The sequence below is a fragment of the Kluyveromyces marxianus genome, chromosome 5, assembly GCF_001417885.1.
Source record: "Kluyveromyces marxianus DMKU3-1042 DNA, complete genome, chromosome 5".
Lineage (NCBI taxonomy): Eukaryota > Fungi > Ascomycota > Saccharomycetes > Saccharomycetales > Saccharomycetaceae > Kluyveromyces > Kluyveromyces marxianus.
In genome coordinates this window covers 835,792-851,587 of record NC_036029.1, presented here as the reverse complement: position 1 = coordinate 851,587, position 15,796 = coordinate 835,792, and the positions used below count along the sequence as shown (strand labels likewise).

Genomic DNA, 15,796 nt, shown 5'->3' with positions numbered 1-15,796 from the left:
TTCACGGAAGACTTGTTTGAGTGTGAGCTGCTGCCCCCACCCCTGCTGACGTTGGAGCGGAAGTGGATGTAGTAGATACAGTGTTTTGGGGTCTGCTAAATGGTTCTGTAATGCATATACTCTCCAACGTCGTGGCTATAGACGGCTCGGAGGCTACACATATAGAAGAAAAAGTTAATGGGGTAGAAGAAAGAGATGGTGCAGAATGTTGGAATAGAGTAGCTGATGCTGTGACACTGGTTTTTCCTGTTTTGGATTCAACTGGCTCTTCTTCTGGCTCTTCTTCTCGTTCTTCTGGTTCTTCTGGCTCTTCTTCTGGCTCGTCTTCTGGTTCTTCTGGCTCTTCTTCTGGCTCCATATTAAGATCAGGGAACCTTTCTTTCAATAATCCCATTATTCTGGGGAATTGGTCCTTATCAATCCCCGCAATATTTCTCTGACTTACATATTCTAATAATTCTTCATTAGCATCTTTGATCATTCGTATCTTCTTGTCTATTTCCCCGTAAGTATCGTCGAAGCGTGTACGCTTTTTTTCTGCTTGCCTAATGAACTTGGATCGGAGTTTTAGTAGTTTAGCAAAACTAGCCTCAAGTTTCCTCACCGAATGATTAACCTTAGTGTTAATCTCTTCAGTCTGAATTCCTTCAGAATCTACTTCATCCTGTAGCTTCGAGTAAACTACACTGATGTCGGCGACTATCTGATTCAATTCATTCGAAACCTTGTTGAATATCTGATCTTGTCTAAGGTTTGATGATGATGGAAGACTTGGCAGGTTTTGGAGCCCTTTATAGTGTTCGCTTGAAGCTATTGTCTTAAACTGATACGATTCCCGTTTCCTAGGATGATGCACATCTCCGTAGAATAAGAAATTCATTGCGCAACAATGTTAAAGTTACTGATTGGCGTTCAAGATACTCCGTCGTCCCAACTGTACAACGGTTTTTTGTTTGAGGTTATCAAGTAACGAAGAGAACCTTATAAAAAACAATTTAATATTTTTTATACCTTTGAAGCTTAGAAAGCATTAATGGATTTTGTTGGGCTTTGATATTGTTTCATTTTACTTTTAGATTCATCAATTCATATGTTGATATTAGTTGATATGATCTCGCATTAATTATTCTAGGGAGGTTTCTAATTCCATGTTTAGAATACTGCACCTCACGGCCAAAACTGCATCCAAAATCTTACAAGAAGCTATATATTTAATTCGTGTTTAGAGGTAGATTAACCCAATATGTTTATTAAAATATGTTACTTAGCTGAAAGTATAGTTCGGCAGCCATAAGGGAAGCTTCAGCATTGCGTTTGCACCTTATAAAGAAGGTTGGTTAGGTTATATCTTAATCCTCGCCAAAAAGCCTTTATTATATATGTGTTGAAAAAAAAAGGCTAATTGTTTAGACAATCAACGATCAAAACCTTTCCATGTTCGATGGAAAGGACAAAAGAGAAGAAAACAGGTACTATTAGTGTGTTACTTAACTTACCAATTCAATAGATATCAGCAACAATGGAACAGGCTTCGAACGGTACGTTTTATATATCCAAAATACTGATAAAATCAAGTTCAATTTACTAACAATGAGAATATGTGTGAGCGCATACAAAAAAAATGGATTCAGTGCTTCAATTGAAATATAACGACTACAAAAACACTTTGGAAGAACTACAGTCTAAGATTATCGAGCTAGGTCGTGATAAGGATGAACATGAGGTAGTTCTTCGGACACTTAACGAAACAGAACCTGAGAGAAAATGTTATAGAATGATTGGAAGCGCATTAGTAGATACAGATGTAAAGTCAACGATACCAGTACTTCAAACAAAAAGAGATAATTTGGAACAAACTATTAACTCTTTGAAGAACCAGTTGATTACCACTGCTCAAGAATTTGAGAAGTGGAAGAAGGACAACAAGATTCAAGTTGTCAGACAATAAGAAACATAGACCTTTGTTTGTTAGACTATCTCTCTATAATAGTGTACGTATATAAGTATGTATATACCAATAATAATTCCAGCTTGAAGTTATTCTCTCAGTCTATTGTTGCTTCTTTACCGAATCGACTGGCAGAGATGCAGATGAAGAAATGAAGAAAATAATGAACAATACAAATGAAACAATGACAGATGCTATCGCGGTGAGATAGACCCAGGCATTTGTGATTTCATAACTTCTTGGGTATTCGTCATTGGCAAGATGGCGAATGGCTCTTGTGTCTGATTCAGTAACAAAACTCAAACCACTTCTCTTGTAATCAACTAGGAAGGTAAACATACCGTGGTGATCTGGTAGCTTGAAATCTCCAGAACTGTAGTATTGTGTGACCTCATCATTTCTATTAGGTTTTAGCGTTAGACGGTAGTATGGATCGACCAATCTTAGCTCGAGTTGAACATCGTCTGTTACAAATGGAATCCATTTTTCTCCATTCCAGGCGCTCAACCCAATTTCATAGACAATTTCATCTTTGATCTTATACGCAACTTGGTCATAAGAAGCACCATTTGAGTGTTTATGTGAAAACCCAACGCTCTTGATGACAGACTTTTCTTCAAATGTCCATTTTGTTAGTTCTTGGATGAACTCGCCGTTAGCAGAGAAGTGTTGATCATCCAAAAAGGTTGAACTTCCAATCCAAGTGGCACGTGCATTAGCCAAATTCTGGAATCCAGCTATTAGATGGCCCTGAGTTCCCACTGTCCAGTCTTCTTCTTTGTTGTTGACGTCCTTGGTAACGGATTCTCTTGGAGCTCTCAAAATCTCTACAATGTATTCGCTATTATCCAGTAAAGCTGCTGAACCTTCGTAAATTAGATCAGATGGGGTTGTATTTGTCGTGTCGTAAACCCATTTGTTCAATACTCCAGAGGTAGAGATTTCGAGAACCTCGGTTGGGCCATCCACATTGAAGTTCTTGGTAACAAAGTTCTTAGGACTTGGATATATGCCCAATTCGTTCAAAAATACTCTAACAGGGTCCGCTAGTCCTTCAGGGGAAGTAACAGCAAGAATATCACCACCCTCTGAGAAGAATTGAACCAACTTGGATGCAGAAATTTCCTTTGAAATCTGTCTAGTCTTCAATGGGAATATGATTACATTGTCATACAATCTTTCTTCGCCCGAGTAAAGGGACAATAACTCAGCATCTTCATTCACAGACGCTGAAACTATCTCGTAAGTACGCTCCTTTAAGGATGTGAAAAAGTTGGTGTATTGGTCCAAATCGGTCACCCTCTTGTCGTAAACAACAAGTGTCTTTAGCCCATGCACAGAAAGCGCGTTAACTACTGCAAAAAGCATGAAAAAGAGCGTAATAAACGCTCTATTCACTCCAAACATATTAAGTAAACTAATTCAAACTTCTTAACGCACAATTGACCGTTTAACAGCTCTGCACGTTCTTTAATTTCACTTTGTCTCCCAAGGTTAAGCTAATTTCCTAACTACTTTCTTATTTTAACACTCTTATTATTTTATTATAATATATATGTGAAATATATATTTATATATAAATAGTTATGTCATTGTGAGTACCATCCCACATAACAAACAAAGGGAAAAGTATAAAAAGATTGAGCCATTCCTGTACTCTAATCCATATTGCCAAAGCGTTATGACATCAGAAGAACCGGGTCTAACAGAATTCACACCAGCAACTTTGGCTGATACTTTGAAGAAGATACAACAGGGGGAAAAAACTGCTGACGAAATGGAAAGGATATTAAACCAGATGGAATCCAGAATCGAAACGTTAATGAAGGATTTGGCTGATTTGGAATCCAACACCAAAAATAATACGGATGGTCTTGATGAGAAATGATTACCTTTTTTTTATACGCTACGTCAGGTTCAACTATATAATATAAAGGTAGTCTGCGGAATAAAGAATCTGGCTTTTAAGTTGTTGTTCAGTAGCAATGAAGCTATCAAAGATTTTCTACTTAAAGTGATTAACCACTCAGCCGTCTTTCTCTTTTCACATACAGTGGAAGTTCTGAAGGTTCGAAAGGGTTACAGTTTCTACCTGGGTTAAGCATGTACTCCTCAGGATCGACGGGTAGAGTTACTTTTGCTTGTTTCCCATTTCCTACCCACCATTTATGTTGATCCGAACTAGGTGGAGGCAATTTTTTATTCCTTTTAGCTTCTGTCGGCTTTGTAGCATTCGCAGCTTTGCTCTCTTCATTGGATGCTAGAATGTCATTTTCCTCTAAATAAGCCAATTTTTCTTCTTCTGTTAAATCTTTTAAAACCTCGTTAATCGTATCCTTTATTCCTGAAACCAATGCGGCCCTTTTTGTTTCGTCTACAACTGTCAGTGTAGCTGTAAATAATGCATAAACAGGTCTGTGATCAGAAAATAGAATATCTTCAGCACTCCCGTAAAGTTCTTGTCTTAGCACTTCACCTCTACTGAGAATTCTATCAGTCCATGCCGGAATTCTCATCTTCTCGCTTGTATCGTATTCGGATGTTCCAGGATTAAATTTGTAAGTTGGAGGGAATGTAATCTCCATTTCATCAAAGAAGGGGAAAGACTCACCAGATATCATCTGCTGGTTTAATTGATCTTTTTCAAAAAGCATATGATAGTTCCTCTCTACTATCGCTCTCCTTACATCATCGTTAGAAAGAAGAATACGATAATTGAAATCACCCATCCATATAATGCCATCGTGATCTTTGATCCTCGTGCCCCTTGAAAATCTGATATGTTTAGCGATTGATTTATAGTCATTATGTCTTTGTTCAACATTCTCTAATCCAGCTGAGAGATGTGATACCACAAAGCAGAACTTTGTGTTAGATAATGACAAGTGAACCGCAATCGCACCTTTATTTGAAGATATTCCACCAAATCCAGTTTTTTTCATATCTCCCTCGATGTGTTTGATTCGTGCTTTGTTCTCATCATCGGTAAAAATCAATAGCGCTAGTCCTCCCAACTGGCTACTCCATACTGCATGATATTTGCGATCGTTGTAGGAGTTGATCTCTGTTAAGAGCTTCTTCTCCCAAAACGCTTTGGTGTAAGGGTCCGTAGATAACATGTGACCAGGCGATAATTCAACAATCTCCTCTAAACCAATCACATATATATCTGGGGATTCTTCGATTGGCTTCAGCCAGCTTTCGACTTTTTCTTTTGTGAGTTTCCCATTGACATTGAAAGTCCCTGCAAATATTGATATCTCTTTCTCAAACGTAAAGTCATGCTTTCTTTGTTTGAGGAATCTGCTAACGTAAATGTGAAGAGGATCATACAAGTTAACAATAGACCCTGGAGAAAAGAGACTCCGGTAAATTTTCCTATATTTGGATGGGTTCTTAGAATGTTTGGTATTTAGCCTTTTTAACCAAAATTCATTGTTTTTCCACAATGATTCATGCAATTTCCAAAATGTTGAAGAGATATCTTTCTCTTCTAATTCATTAGCGGTAAGTTCCAGAACATCGTGGCTAATAGCCTTCGCTACTACGTTTAGATTCTTGAAGAGGTTAACCGCACTGATTCTGAACACACCTGTTTGTTTTCCCACATATATTTTCTTTTCCACATCATATGCAAAAGATCCAAATTCGTATATTTTATCCTTCAACAAGAAGATTATTCTATGAGGAATCTTATTCAAGGAGCTAGCAGAGTCTTCTATCAAACAAATATCTATGCCCTTTGACACTGCACATTCTTTATAAGTATCCACTAGTGTATCATATGCATCATTTTTGGATTTGGATACATTTACAATACTTACAACACCATATTTAGACATCAATTCGTCAAAGTGTAAATCGAAAGATGGCTGTACGGTGTGTGCACCAGTCAATAGTTTCGGTTTTTTTGTATGAAGTAATTGGCCTTCGACTAGTTCCCAATTTAAAGGTATATCACCTCCAGTCATAACATAAGAAAAAACGTATCGTTTTGTTTGTACTATTGTTTCTGTCTCTACAAAATTCGACACTTTACCGTTGTGATCAATACCTTTAAATTCTTGGAGATTTTCCATACCTTCCGTGGATATTCTCGATATTAATGTTACTGATGCCGATTTTTCATCTATCATACTCTGACAAAAGCCTCTGATTAGAAATACAAGGAAATACCCTGAGTCAAAATACACGCGTTCCTGTGCTGCAATTCGAGACCTTAGCTGTACTAGTTCTGAGATCTGATTAAAATTCCAAATATACTGTTGATCTTGATTATCTATTGTATACTCAACCCTATGCACTAATCCTCTCTCTTGTAAACAATTGGACATATCGAAGTTCTTTGAATAGTAAAAGGAACCATCGCTAATTAGTTTCTTGAAATGACCACATGGATGTTCTGTTAACTGACGCTCATAATTCACATCCGACAAATCATCAAACATCGAATCGTATCTGTCATTGTCAATGCAATAGAAGTTGATATTCAACACCTGGTACACTGTTTCTTCCTCAACAATCCTATCGTCCTGATCTAATCTCCACCGTGGCACAGCAACTTTCTTGCTGCTGACAATAACACCAATAAAAACTTGTCCCTTAACTGAAATCAATCCAAATAACCCATCAAATGAAAGATTGTTGCTCAACGCAGTAAAGCCTCCAAGGTCAAAAAAGTTCTCTCCGACCGCTTGAACAGTCACTTTCGAAGACGATTCATGCTTTCTCTGTTCAAAATTGAGCACATAACCATTGGAAACTACAGCTATAGCCCTGGGGCTTTTACGCAAATACAACTTCATACCCAGAAGCCTACCTCAATTCATTAACTATTTTTCACAAAACAACACTAAGTGCAGATTATCTTTCTTAGCAGTCTCTATAAAGGCTAACACTGCCAATATATTTGTTACACAGCTTGTATTCTCTCAATTTGGCGCTCTCTGTCTTTAGAGTCTTATTATAGTTTACGTTATTTTTAAAATACAGACAGACCCTCTCTTTTTACATAAAAATGTTTAAAGGATATTTTATCTGTAAAATCTACATGGAGGTTTTAAGTGAATTTGAAAGCAAAAACAAATTGAGAATTGTGTAGTTGTAAAGTAACTGTTACGGGAACTTTAATTGGTATATCTATTAATCTGAAAATTGGTAATGATTGATGTCGAGTGGAGAAAATAAATCGGTAGAATTAGATAAAAATTTCTTAGAGTTATGTTATGCTTGTCGAATTGGTGATGTTGAGAATGCAGATATCTTGATTTCTAGTGGAGCAAATGTCAATGGAGTGGATGAATTTGATAACTCGCCATTGTTCTTGGCTAGTTTATGTGGTCATGAAGATGTTGTGAACTTGCTATTACGTAGGGGTGCTGTTTGTGATAGAGATAGGTATGAGGGAGCTCGTTGCATATATGGAGCTTTGACGGATTCTATCCGTAATATCTTATTGAAATTTGACATTTCAAAAGCAGTGGATGTAAAACAGCCATTTGCATCGCATTTATCTTCATTATTGAATGAGGAGTCTTTGTCAATTGCAAGCTTTGACTTTGTCTTTATTTTTGATGGAGAGGAGTATATTCATGCTCATAAGTTCATGCTAGTTGCAAGGTCTGCTTATTTTAAAAAGAAATTCGAAGGCCCTTGGGCCCATTTAACAAGGAAAGTCATGCCAGAAGGATCAAATGTAGAAGCTTTCAAATTAATACTCAAATTCATTTATTTAGTTCCTATTTTACATGAGTTAAAACCAAAACATTTGAAAGCTGTTCGCCAATTGGGTAAAAAACTCTGTCTTTCCGATTTTTTGAAATACCTTGATATGGTCGATCATGTTTCTGATCCTTCGGAAAAGGCAACTCTTATGACAGAGTTCCAATATAAATTTAACACAGATTCCCGCACTCAATTAGAAGCATTTGTCCACGAGAAAATATTTTCGAATCGTGTCGAAGTGGGAGGTCTTACGGATCATAAAATAAGGCTACTATTAGGCCAATCAGACAATAAATCGTTTGGGGACACCATACTTATAGTTCCTACAGCAGATGGGCGAGAGTTTGCATATCTGTGTCATAAAGCTATTTTAATTAGGTCAACCCTTTTCAAAACAATGTTTTCTTCGCTTTTCCTGGAAGCAGAAGCCGAATTACCCATTGTAGCATTACCTGGTCCCGTCTCATGCGAAGTAGCAGAAGTCGTCCTTTCGTATTTGTATTATGACTCGACTGACATACCTTGGGAAATTACTCTCGATGTACTAAGTGTCAGCGATTATCTATTGACGGACAGATTAAAAACTATGGCCGCTGTCACTATAACCCAAAGTGAGGAATTCCTTAAGAAATATTCAGTATTTGATGTTCTTCATGCAGCCTGGAGCTGCTCTATAGAGCGATTGGAACATCATGCGGCCAAAGTTATTGCATATGACATGGAGCGTTATATTGATGACGACCTTTTAAAAAGTGCTATTATCGAAAGTTCTCAGAGGATAAAAAGTCGGCAAGATACGGATACTATTGAGCTTGTTGATGATATTCGATTTTACTTGCTCCAAAAGCATGATTTGCAACCTGATATATTGGAGTTGCTCGACAGCGAAGAAGACATAGACTTCTTGAAAAAATCAGGACTCTTAGAATACAAGAGAGATATCGAGATATTTGATAGCCTTCTACAGGGGCTTGGATTCGATGTTTAAAAAAATAATAGCTCTCGTAGTCAATGTTTATGTGAATTATATTATCTGTAAATACGCTAAGCACAGATTTATATAAAATGGAGTCTTTATATAGACTTATTTTTTGTGTGTCTCAGGAAGCCATTCCTCGATTGGATTTGCCTTAGCTTGCTTTTTGGCAGGCTTTTCCTTACTAGAATTCAAACTGAATCCAAACACATAGTAGGAGACAGATGCAATAATAGCCAAGAAGAATACCTGAATGGACAAGAATTGTGGGTTAAAAATTGACATTGGAGGAGGGACCACTTGAATAGCTGAACCTGCGGCAGCGACAGTCATTTCTTCACCCTCCTTGTTAACATAAACATGGGGTATGACGTAGAAGATCCCTTCATGTAGGTTAACTGGTAACAATTGCTTGAAATTAGTGCTTTCATTGACCGCAACGTACAATGGACTAAACTCGGCTAATGGAATTTGCGCAATTACTTGACCACTTGAAGGTTCTATTATAGAGCCACCAATACCAAAGACATTTACATCACTGTCTTCTTGATTGGTAAAATTGTAGAAGAAGGTAATCTCTTCGCCCTTGTGTGCCTCGACGATACCTTTAGAGTTTTTCTTTTCTGCTTCAACAACATCATATTCAATTAAGAACTTTGCAATTTTAGGTTCCTCTTGAACATCTGGTTCGATCATAGAGTCAGCCTTCTCTTCTACTGAATCATCATTTTGGGTGGTATCTATCTTAATATCACTAACATCGATGTGTTGCTGAATTTGAGCAAAAGCAGCCGTCAAACTCGAGGAAAATAAAAGAATCTTTGAGAACTTCATTGTTGATACCGATCTCTTGTTGCTATTTGATGCTTCTGGATCAATTGAAGTTTTATCCAACTATCCACTATGGATATGCGTTTTGTTGATTAACCTTAAATAACACGTATTTCGCATTTTCCAAAAGCCTTTTTTCATAACTACAAACTAACTATTTTTGTTTATTTTACATCAGTAAATTATGCGCAGAAAATATGTAAGGCTATATACTCAATATAGTGGAAGAGCCTCTGGCTACTTAATCTGGGTTCATATATTCTGTCAGTGGTATAGTAAATTTAAATAGTGAATTTGGGCGCATGTAGAGAGATCTTTTGATTAATAACCCAGTATTTGATTCTTGAATGTTATTTGTCTCTTATTAAGTATTTCAGTTTGATTTATATATTTTGAAAGTAATTGTTGCTTTACCTTCCAAACAATAAAAAAATATAAAAAAATGTAAAAAATATAATAAATATTAAATAAAATACTACTTGTTTGAAAATCAGAGAAAATCCACCAAAATATCAATCATTTCAAGGATTTCCGAACCAAGTTCGAGATAGTCCTTTAAGGTCAGTAAAATTCAGTTGCACGTATAACAGATATTTTTCATTTTGTTCCAATTTAAAAGTCCCCCATTTTTAAAATTATTGAAAATAAAAATTAAAAAATTAAAAGGAATCTCTCTATGTCACTTTAAAATAAATAAATTGAAAATGATATATCGTTAAAAGTCAACCGCAACACCACCTATTTCTAAGAGGAGAGTTCTAAAAAAATCATAGTACCACACAGGTAAACTAAAACAGCTAAATTCAACATAATACCTGTGGATATAATTACATACAAAAATATAATTAAAAAAATACATTAAAAATAATTTATTTTTGTAAAACCCATAAAATATATTTTACTTTCGGAACAACTTTTTAACTTATAATTTTGTTTTAAATAAAAACGTTGTATTTAAAAATAATAAAATATTAAGTAAAAATTTAAAGCATATTTATTTAAAATATAAAATACTACTAAAATTACTCTAAACTTCAAAATAAAAAAATAATAAATTATATAGTTTTAAAATTAATAATTTGTATACACGTGACCAGACCATAATAGTTTTCTTTTCTTGAAACTGCCATGAATTTAATAGATTTTTTTTACACATATTTACAGTAAGTTTTGTTTTTACGTTGAATTAATATTGTATACGTACTTAGAAGGATAACTTCCAACTATGAATATGTAGGTTAAAAGGTAAATAGAGAAGCCTTACTTTTATCAGAAATGAAAGGAGATCAATTAAAAGAATATTTAAAAGTATATGGTTGTAGTTATAGTGTTACATATATAATATGTGAAAACACCAATTGGGTACATAATCTGTAGTGTATGAAGTTATATTTCCCTTAGTAAAAATTTAGTGCATTAATTGTCTCAACTACCTAAGATAACTGTCGTCACATATTTTCAAACATTGCGGTGAATAGATTGTTAAATGCTTAACTTCTGCGGGTAGAAACTACAAAAAGAGTTACATGACGTACACATATGCACCATTGAACCTACCTTTTTGGAATGAAACATTCATGTTGGTGAAATCCATCAGGTGTGCATATTTCGAATAAATACAAACAACTCTTGAAGCTTTCTCAATGTTAACATAGAAAAAGGATGAAACAAACAAAACAAAGTTGTAGAACACAATGAGTGGATAAAAGCCGAAAGGAAACAACACTATTTACAGATAATTGAGCTGTACTGATTAACCATTGAGAAGCGTCATGAAAGTTGAAGTCGTAATAATTAGACAAAAGGAAAAGGAACTTGTACGAGCCATTATTCCATTTTTTTTTCATTAATGGATATTATTTTCACGTAATTGAATTGAATATATTTCGTATAAATCATTCCTCAACCTTTGAAGCTGGTACATCAGAGGTAGTTTCCACTGTCTCAACTTGTGTGTTTCCTTCTGAAGTTTCAGAAACCGGAGAGGTAGTAGAAGGAGAAGGAGTAGTGGCAGTAGCAGTAGCAGGGGTAGCGTCACCATTCTCATTGCGGTGAGAGTCTGGTCTAGAATAGTGGCCATTATTTTGATTCCTTGGTCCTCTATAATTACTGTTACCTCTTCTCCCGTTGTAATTACCTCTGTAATTACCTCTGTAGTATCCTCTGGAATAACCTGGCATCTTCTGACCGCCATTGTGAGCTGGGCGGGAAACGTAGGGGTATTGAGAGTAAAATGCGTTTTGAGGGGGAGGTGGTGGCATAGGCATGCCATTTGGCTTATAGTTTTGGTAAGCTGGTGCAGAGTATGGATAATACCACTGGCGAACAACATTTCCTTGCCAGCTGGGATAAATCCATTCCTTTCTTGGATAGTTGTTTTTATTGTTATAGCCAGGAACATTAGTTCTTTTCTTAGCTACATTGATAGTTTCGCCATGTAGCTGAGAATCCTTCTTTTCCAAAGCCTTTGCAACAGAATCCACATTCTCGAATTCAATATAAGCATATCCTTTAGGAGCCCCAGTCAATTTGTTATAGAGAATAGTAACCCGCACGATTTCACCGCAGTCTTTGAAGTGTTCTTCCAAGGATTCAGCAGTGGCTTCCGTAGTGATATTACCAACAAAAATAGAACGGGAATCTAGTTCGATTTGCTTTTCTAACCTCTCTGCTCTTGTTTGGTGCTGATCCTTTTTACTAGAAGATTTACCATTGACTAGGTCTTCTTGTTCTGGACTTTCCTTATCCTCATCCACAACATCCTTTTCGCTGGCTGTTTGCTCAGATTCGGTTTTCACAGAGCCTTCATCATCATGACCATTATGATCATCTTCACCAGCTTTTCCATCCAAACTCAAGTTTTTCATAGACTTATCAACGGTAACAATCTCAGGATTTTCCTGATCCAAATTGCTATGTGATACTCCTTGAATTTCCTCTTCAGTCATAGTCATCCGGAACCTTGATCTCTTTGCTTATAAGTCCTCTTTAAATTTTAATAACGAGTTTATACCTGAAAGTTTCCGCTCAAACCACGCAAATTTCACCAAAAAGAGTCCCGACTATGTTGGTTGCAATTATTGAGTACAATAAATCTCGGAAATGGTGCAATAGACGGTCAAAGGTGTCAAGTTCAACTTTAGAACAAGAAAAAAAAATCAAGTGTGTAATTAATTGCAAAACTTTTTGCTCAAGTTTCAACCTTTAAAAAAAAAAAGACCACACTCTCTTTTACGCCTGGCATTCCCGCATTTTTTTTTTTCCTTTGATTTTCATGACTTCTGATTTGATTAAAGGTTGAGTGTTGAAAAAATTTGAAGTAGTAAAATAAAAATAAATCTAAAATAAATAAAATACAAGAATAAAAAAAATCAAGAAAAATAATCAAAAAATATAATAAATTCAAAAAAACAAGACATTTCAAATGTCCCATTTTTAAAAATAAATTAATTTTCAAAAGGGCGAACGAAACACACACCATTGCTTTTTATAATATCAAAAAGAAAATTTCCCTATGGAACATACAGAGAGGCTGTTTGAAAAAAAAAAAAAGAATGCAATGAGAGTTGAGATGAGATGAGATGCGATGAGATGAGCTCTTAACCATGGATAACCAACTGTAGCTTATCAAAGTTGTTACAAGGTATCCACAAGTACTGTATTCCGACTATTTGACTATTGTACAGGCTAGCAAGTACGTGTTAACAGAATAATACAGACAATATGGCATCTGTTAGAAGAAGAAAGATGGCTAAATCCTCTGTGAGGAAAGTGTCGAGAAGGAATAAAGACAAGCAAAAGAAGGTGAATATCAAGGGAAATCCAATTATTGCTGAGAACTGGGATTACTCTTTGACCCTCGCGCAAAATTACAAGAGATTAGGGTTGAAGGTGAAGATGGGGAAGTTTGCCGGTGGAGAAGAAGCAGATCTTACTAAAGTTGTGAAGAAGGAAGTGTACCAACATTCAGCCTTCTCAGACTCAGAGGATGAATCTGGTTCAGAATCGGAATCTGATTCAGAATCCAAGGGACAGGATGACGAGAAGAATCCCGATGAGTTGAACAGCGATGGTGAGTACGACGAAACTAAGATTCCAGAAGGTGAGGCCAGAATTGTTCGTGATGAAGAAGGCAATATCGTTAAGATTTACTACGGTAAGAAGAAAACTATTGATATAGACATGGATGTTGAAGAATTAAGACGCCAGGTAGAACAGAATGAAAACAAGACTGAAGTAGTGAAGAAACTAGAGGCTTTCGCTTCAAGACCGGTTGCCAAGAAGGAACGTTCTTTCAGTGATAGAGAAGACCAATGGCTAGAACAACTTTACAAGAAACATGGAGATAACTATAGAAAGATGTTCTTTGACACGAAGTTGAATGTGTACCAACAGACGGAAAACCAGATAAGGAGGAAGCTGCTCAAATGGAAGAAGTTGCACAACATCGAATAGAAAACGAAGTTAAAAAAACAACACCCTAGGTTAGCAATAATACATATATGTATATTATAACACTACATTATTATTACACTGCTGTTCAATATCCTACAGGATATGTTAAATATAAGTTACTTAAAAAAAAAAGAAGTACACATACAAGTATATTTATCTGTACAATCTTTTTGTAATAGTGTCTATTCATTCAGTTTGGTTCAACAAAAGCTCTGTATGTGGTGAATTCAGGGTCTTCAGCGATGAAATCGACAGAAGTTTCTGGGGCAATGAAAAAGATGAAACCTGGTTCAGCCTTGAGCTTCAAATCACCTAACTGGATGTAACCGTTACCTTTAGTGGTAATGACAATAGAAGGACCATGGAAACCTTCAAAGTGTCTCACACCAGCACCGTTTTCAAAAGTGGTGTACAAAACAGCAAATTCATCGATTGGAGGGTTGAACAAGATAGATTTCCCGTCACCAGAAGATCTGTCAAAGACTTCTGGGGTCATCTTTTGCTTTTCAACAGAGTCATAGGTGTAAGTCAACATCTCAACCAAGTTCTTCACGTCCTTGAACTTTGGAGTGAAACCTGCTCTAACAACGTTATCCGACGCAGCCATACATTCTATAATGTCACCGGAAATGTAAGCGTGAGGGTCCTTGGCTCTCAAGAAGATGGCTTCACCGGCCTTCAAAGTACAGTGGTTCAATAGCAAACCACCACAGAACAAACCGACATCGTCTGGGAACTGTTCGTTCAAGTCGATCAAAAGCTTTGGCAAAGTTGGCTTGTTGAAGTCAGCTGGCGACTCATGAGCTCTCTTGATCAAAGCACGAGCATTCTCAACAACAGTTTCGTTGCTGGCATTCATGACCTTACTGAAAACTTCCTGGAGTAACTTCTTGTTGGATTCATCATCAGCAGAGTCCTTTACGGCTTCTGGCTTGATGCCCTTAATGAACTTTTCTGCAACCTCATCACCAACAATGTTTCTCAACTCAGGAATACGCTGTAATTCGTCTGCAATTTCTTCTAGAGGCTTGAACCCACAGAAACCTTCGAAATCTGTGACAGCCAACGCCATCTCAGGCTTGTGGTTGTCATCTGGGTAGTTGGCTGGGTCGTTGAAGTGCAAAACCTTGGCCAAAGCCTTATCTGGATGCGCTTGAATAGACAAAACCTTGTGAATAGATAGAACTTTGAACAAGAAAGGCAATTCATTCTTCGATCCGTATCTATCGATGATCCCTTGACCAAGCATCTCAACTGGGTTCGATTCGATGATATCACGCAAAGATTCCTTCGTTTCGTGGTTGTAAGATGGAACCTTGTGATGTGTACCCATCCATAGCTCAGCATATGGCTTATCTTCCTCAATCTTTACAGATGGATCAGAATGAGCTGCAAATTGAGCAACTGCAGAAGAGGATCCAATCTTACCCCAATCATATTGCTGGAAACCAGCATCCAATCTGAATAGTTTACTGCCTGACATTATTACGTTATTTGATCTTTATCGCGAATTATCCTCTTATGAAACACGTCAAGTTTCAATTCAAATACTAAAGATTGACTATTGAATGACAATAAAATTATCCATCAACTCAAGTCCTAAATTTGACCAACCTAACACGTTATATAACGCGTTCGAAAAGTTTAATTTCGTTGTATCAAGTTGTTGTCATGTGTTGAACTTTAATTCTTTTTTTTTTTTTTCCTACTTTAATTCCACTTTCTTGCCAAAAAGTTTCCTAAGCTTTTGGAAATCCAGCCAGCGCAGCATCTTTACCACTTCAAAAGCAGTACCCACACGGTCCCGGGAAACGGAGCAATTGACATCAACATCAACATACCGGATCCAGCCATAGCTAAGT

General features: G+C 36.5%; 9 protein-coding genes across 9 annotated transcripts; 3 read left to right on the top strand and 6 right to left on the bottom strand.

Moving 5' to 3' along the window:
- Window position 1: 1 nt before the first annotated feature.
- VAB2 (Vab2p) lies at window positions 2–880 on the bottom strand (the record flags this gene model as incomplete). The annotated part of the gene is made up of 1 exon (XM_022820387.1): window positions 2–880. The coding sequence occupies one exon, from the start codon at window positions 878–880 to the stop codon at window positions 2–4; it is 879 nt and encodes a 292-aa protein (XP_022676855.1).
- A 741-nt stretch (window positions 881–1,621) lies between these two features.
- GIM4 (tubulin-binding prefolding complex subunit GIM4) lies at window positions 1,622–1,948 on the top strand (the record flags this gene model as incomplete). The annotated part of the gene is made up of 1 exon (XM_022820386.1): window positions 1,622–1,948. One exon carries the CDS (start codon window positions 1,622–1,624, stop codon window positions 1,946–1,948), a length of 327 nt encoding a protein of 108 aa, XP_022676854.1.
- Window positions 1,949–2,050: 102 nt separating this feature from the next.
- On the bottom strand, window positions 2,051–3,355 carry WBP1 (dolichyl-diphosphooligosaccharide-protein glycotransferase; the record flags this gene model as incomplete). Its single annotated transcript, XM_022820384.1, has 1 exon — window positions 2,051–3,355. One exon carries the CDS (start codon window positions 3,353–3,355, stop codon window positions 2,051–2,053), a length of 1,305 nt encoding a protein of 434 aa, XP_022676853.1.
- Window positions 3,356–3,966: 611 nt separating this feature from the next.
- INP51 (phosphoinositide 5-phosphatase INP51) lies at window positions 3,967–6,753 on the bottom strand (the record flags this gene model as incomplete). The annotated part of the gene is made up of 1 exon (XM_022820383.1): window positions 3,967–6,753. The coding sequence occupies one exon, from the start codon at window positions 6,751–6,753 to the stop codon at window positions 3,967–3,969; it is 2,787 nt and encodes a 928-aa protein (XP_022676852.1).
- Window positions 6,754–7,115: 362 nt separating this feature from the next.
- On the top strand, window positions 7,116–8,660 carry KLMA_50388 (uncharacterized protein; the record flags this gene model as incomplete). The annotated part of the gene is made up of 1 exon (XM_022820382.1): window positions 7,116–8,660. One exon carries the CDS (start codon window positions 7,116–7,118, stop codon window positions 8,658–8,660), a length of 1,545 nt encoding a protein of 514 aa, XP_022676851.1.
- A 96-nt stretch (window positions 8,661–8,756) lies between these two features.
- Window positions 8,757–9,482, bottom strand: IRC22 (Irc22p; the record flags this gene model as incomplete). The annotated part of the gene is made up of 1 exon (XM_022820381.1): window positions 8,757–9,482. The coding sequence occupies one exon, from the start codon at window positions 9,480–9,482 to the stop codon at window positions 8,757–8,759; it is 726 nt and encodes a 241-aa protein (XP_022676850.1).
- A 1,892-nt stretch (window positions 9,483–11,374) lies between these two features.
- SGN1 (Sgn1p) lies at window positions 11,375–12,433 on the bottom strand (the record flags this gene model as incomplete). Its single annotated transcript, XM_022820380.1, has 1 exon — window positions 11,375–12,433. One exon carries the CDS (start codon window positions 12,431–12,433, stop codon window positions 11,375–11,377), a length of 1,059 nt encoding a protein of 352 aa, XP_022676849.1.
- A 769-nt stretch (window positions 12,434–13,202) lies between these two features.
- NOP16 (Nop16p) lies at window positions 13,203–13,934 on the top strand (the record flags this gene model as incomplete). Its single annotated transcript, XM_022820379.1, has 1 exon — window positions 13,203–13,934. The coding sequence occupies one exon, from the start codon at window positions 13,203–13,205 to the stop codon at window positions 13,932–13,934; it is 732 nt and encodes a 243-aa protein (XP_022676848.1).
- Window positions 13,935–14,124: 190 nt separating this feature from the next.
- Window positions 14,125–15,788, bottom strand: PMI40 (mannose-6-phosphate isomerase PMI40; the record flags this gene model as incomplete). Its single annotated transcript, XM_022820378.1, has 2 exons — window positions 14,125–15,410; window positions 15,776–15,788. 2 exons carry the CDS (start codon window positions 15,786–15,788, stop codon window positions 14,125–14,127), a joined length of 1,299 nt encoding a protein of 432 aa, XP_022676847.1.
- Between the last annotated feature and the right edge of the window lie 8 nt (window positions 15,789–15,796).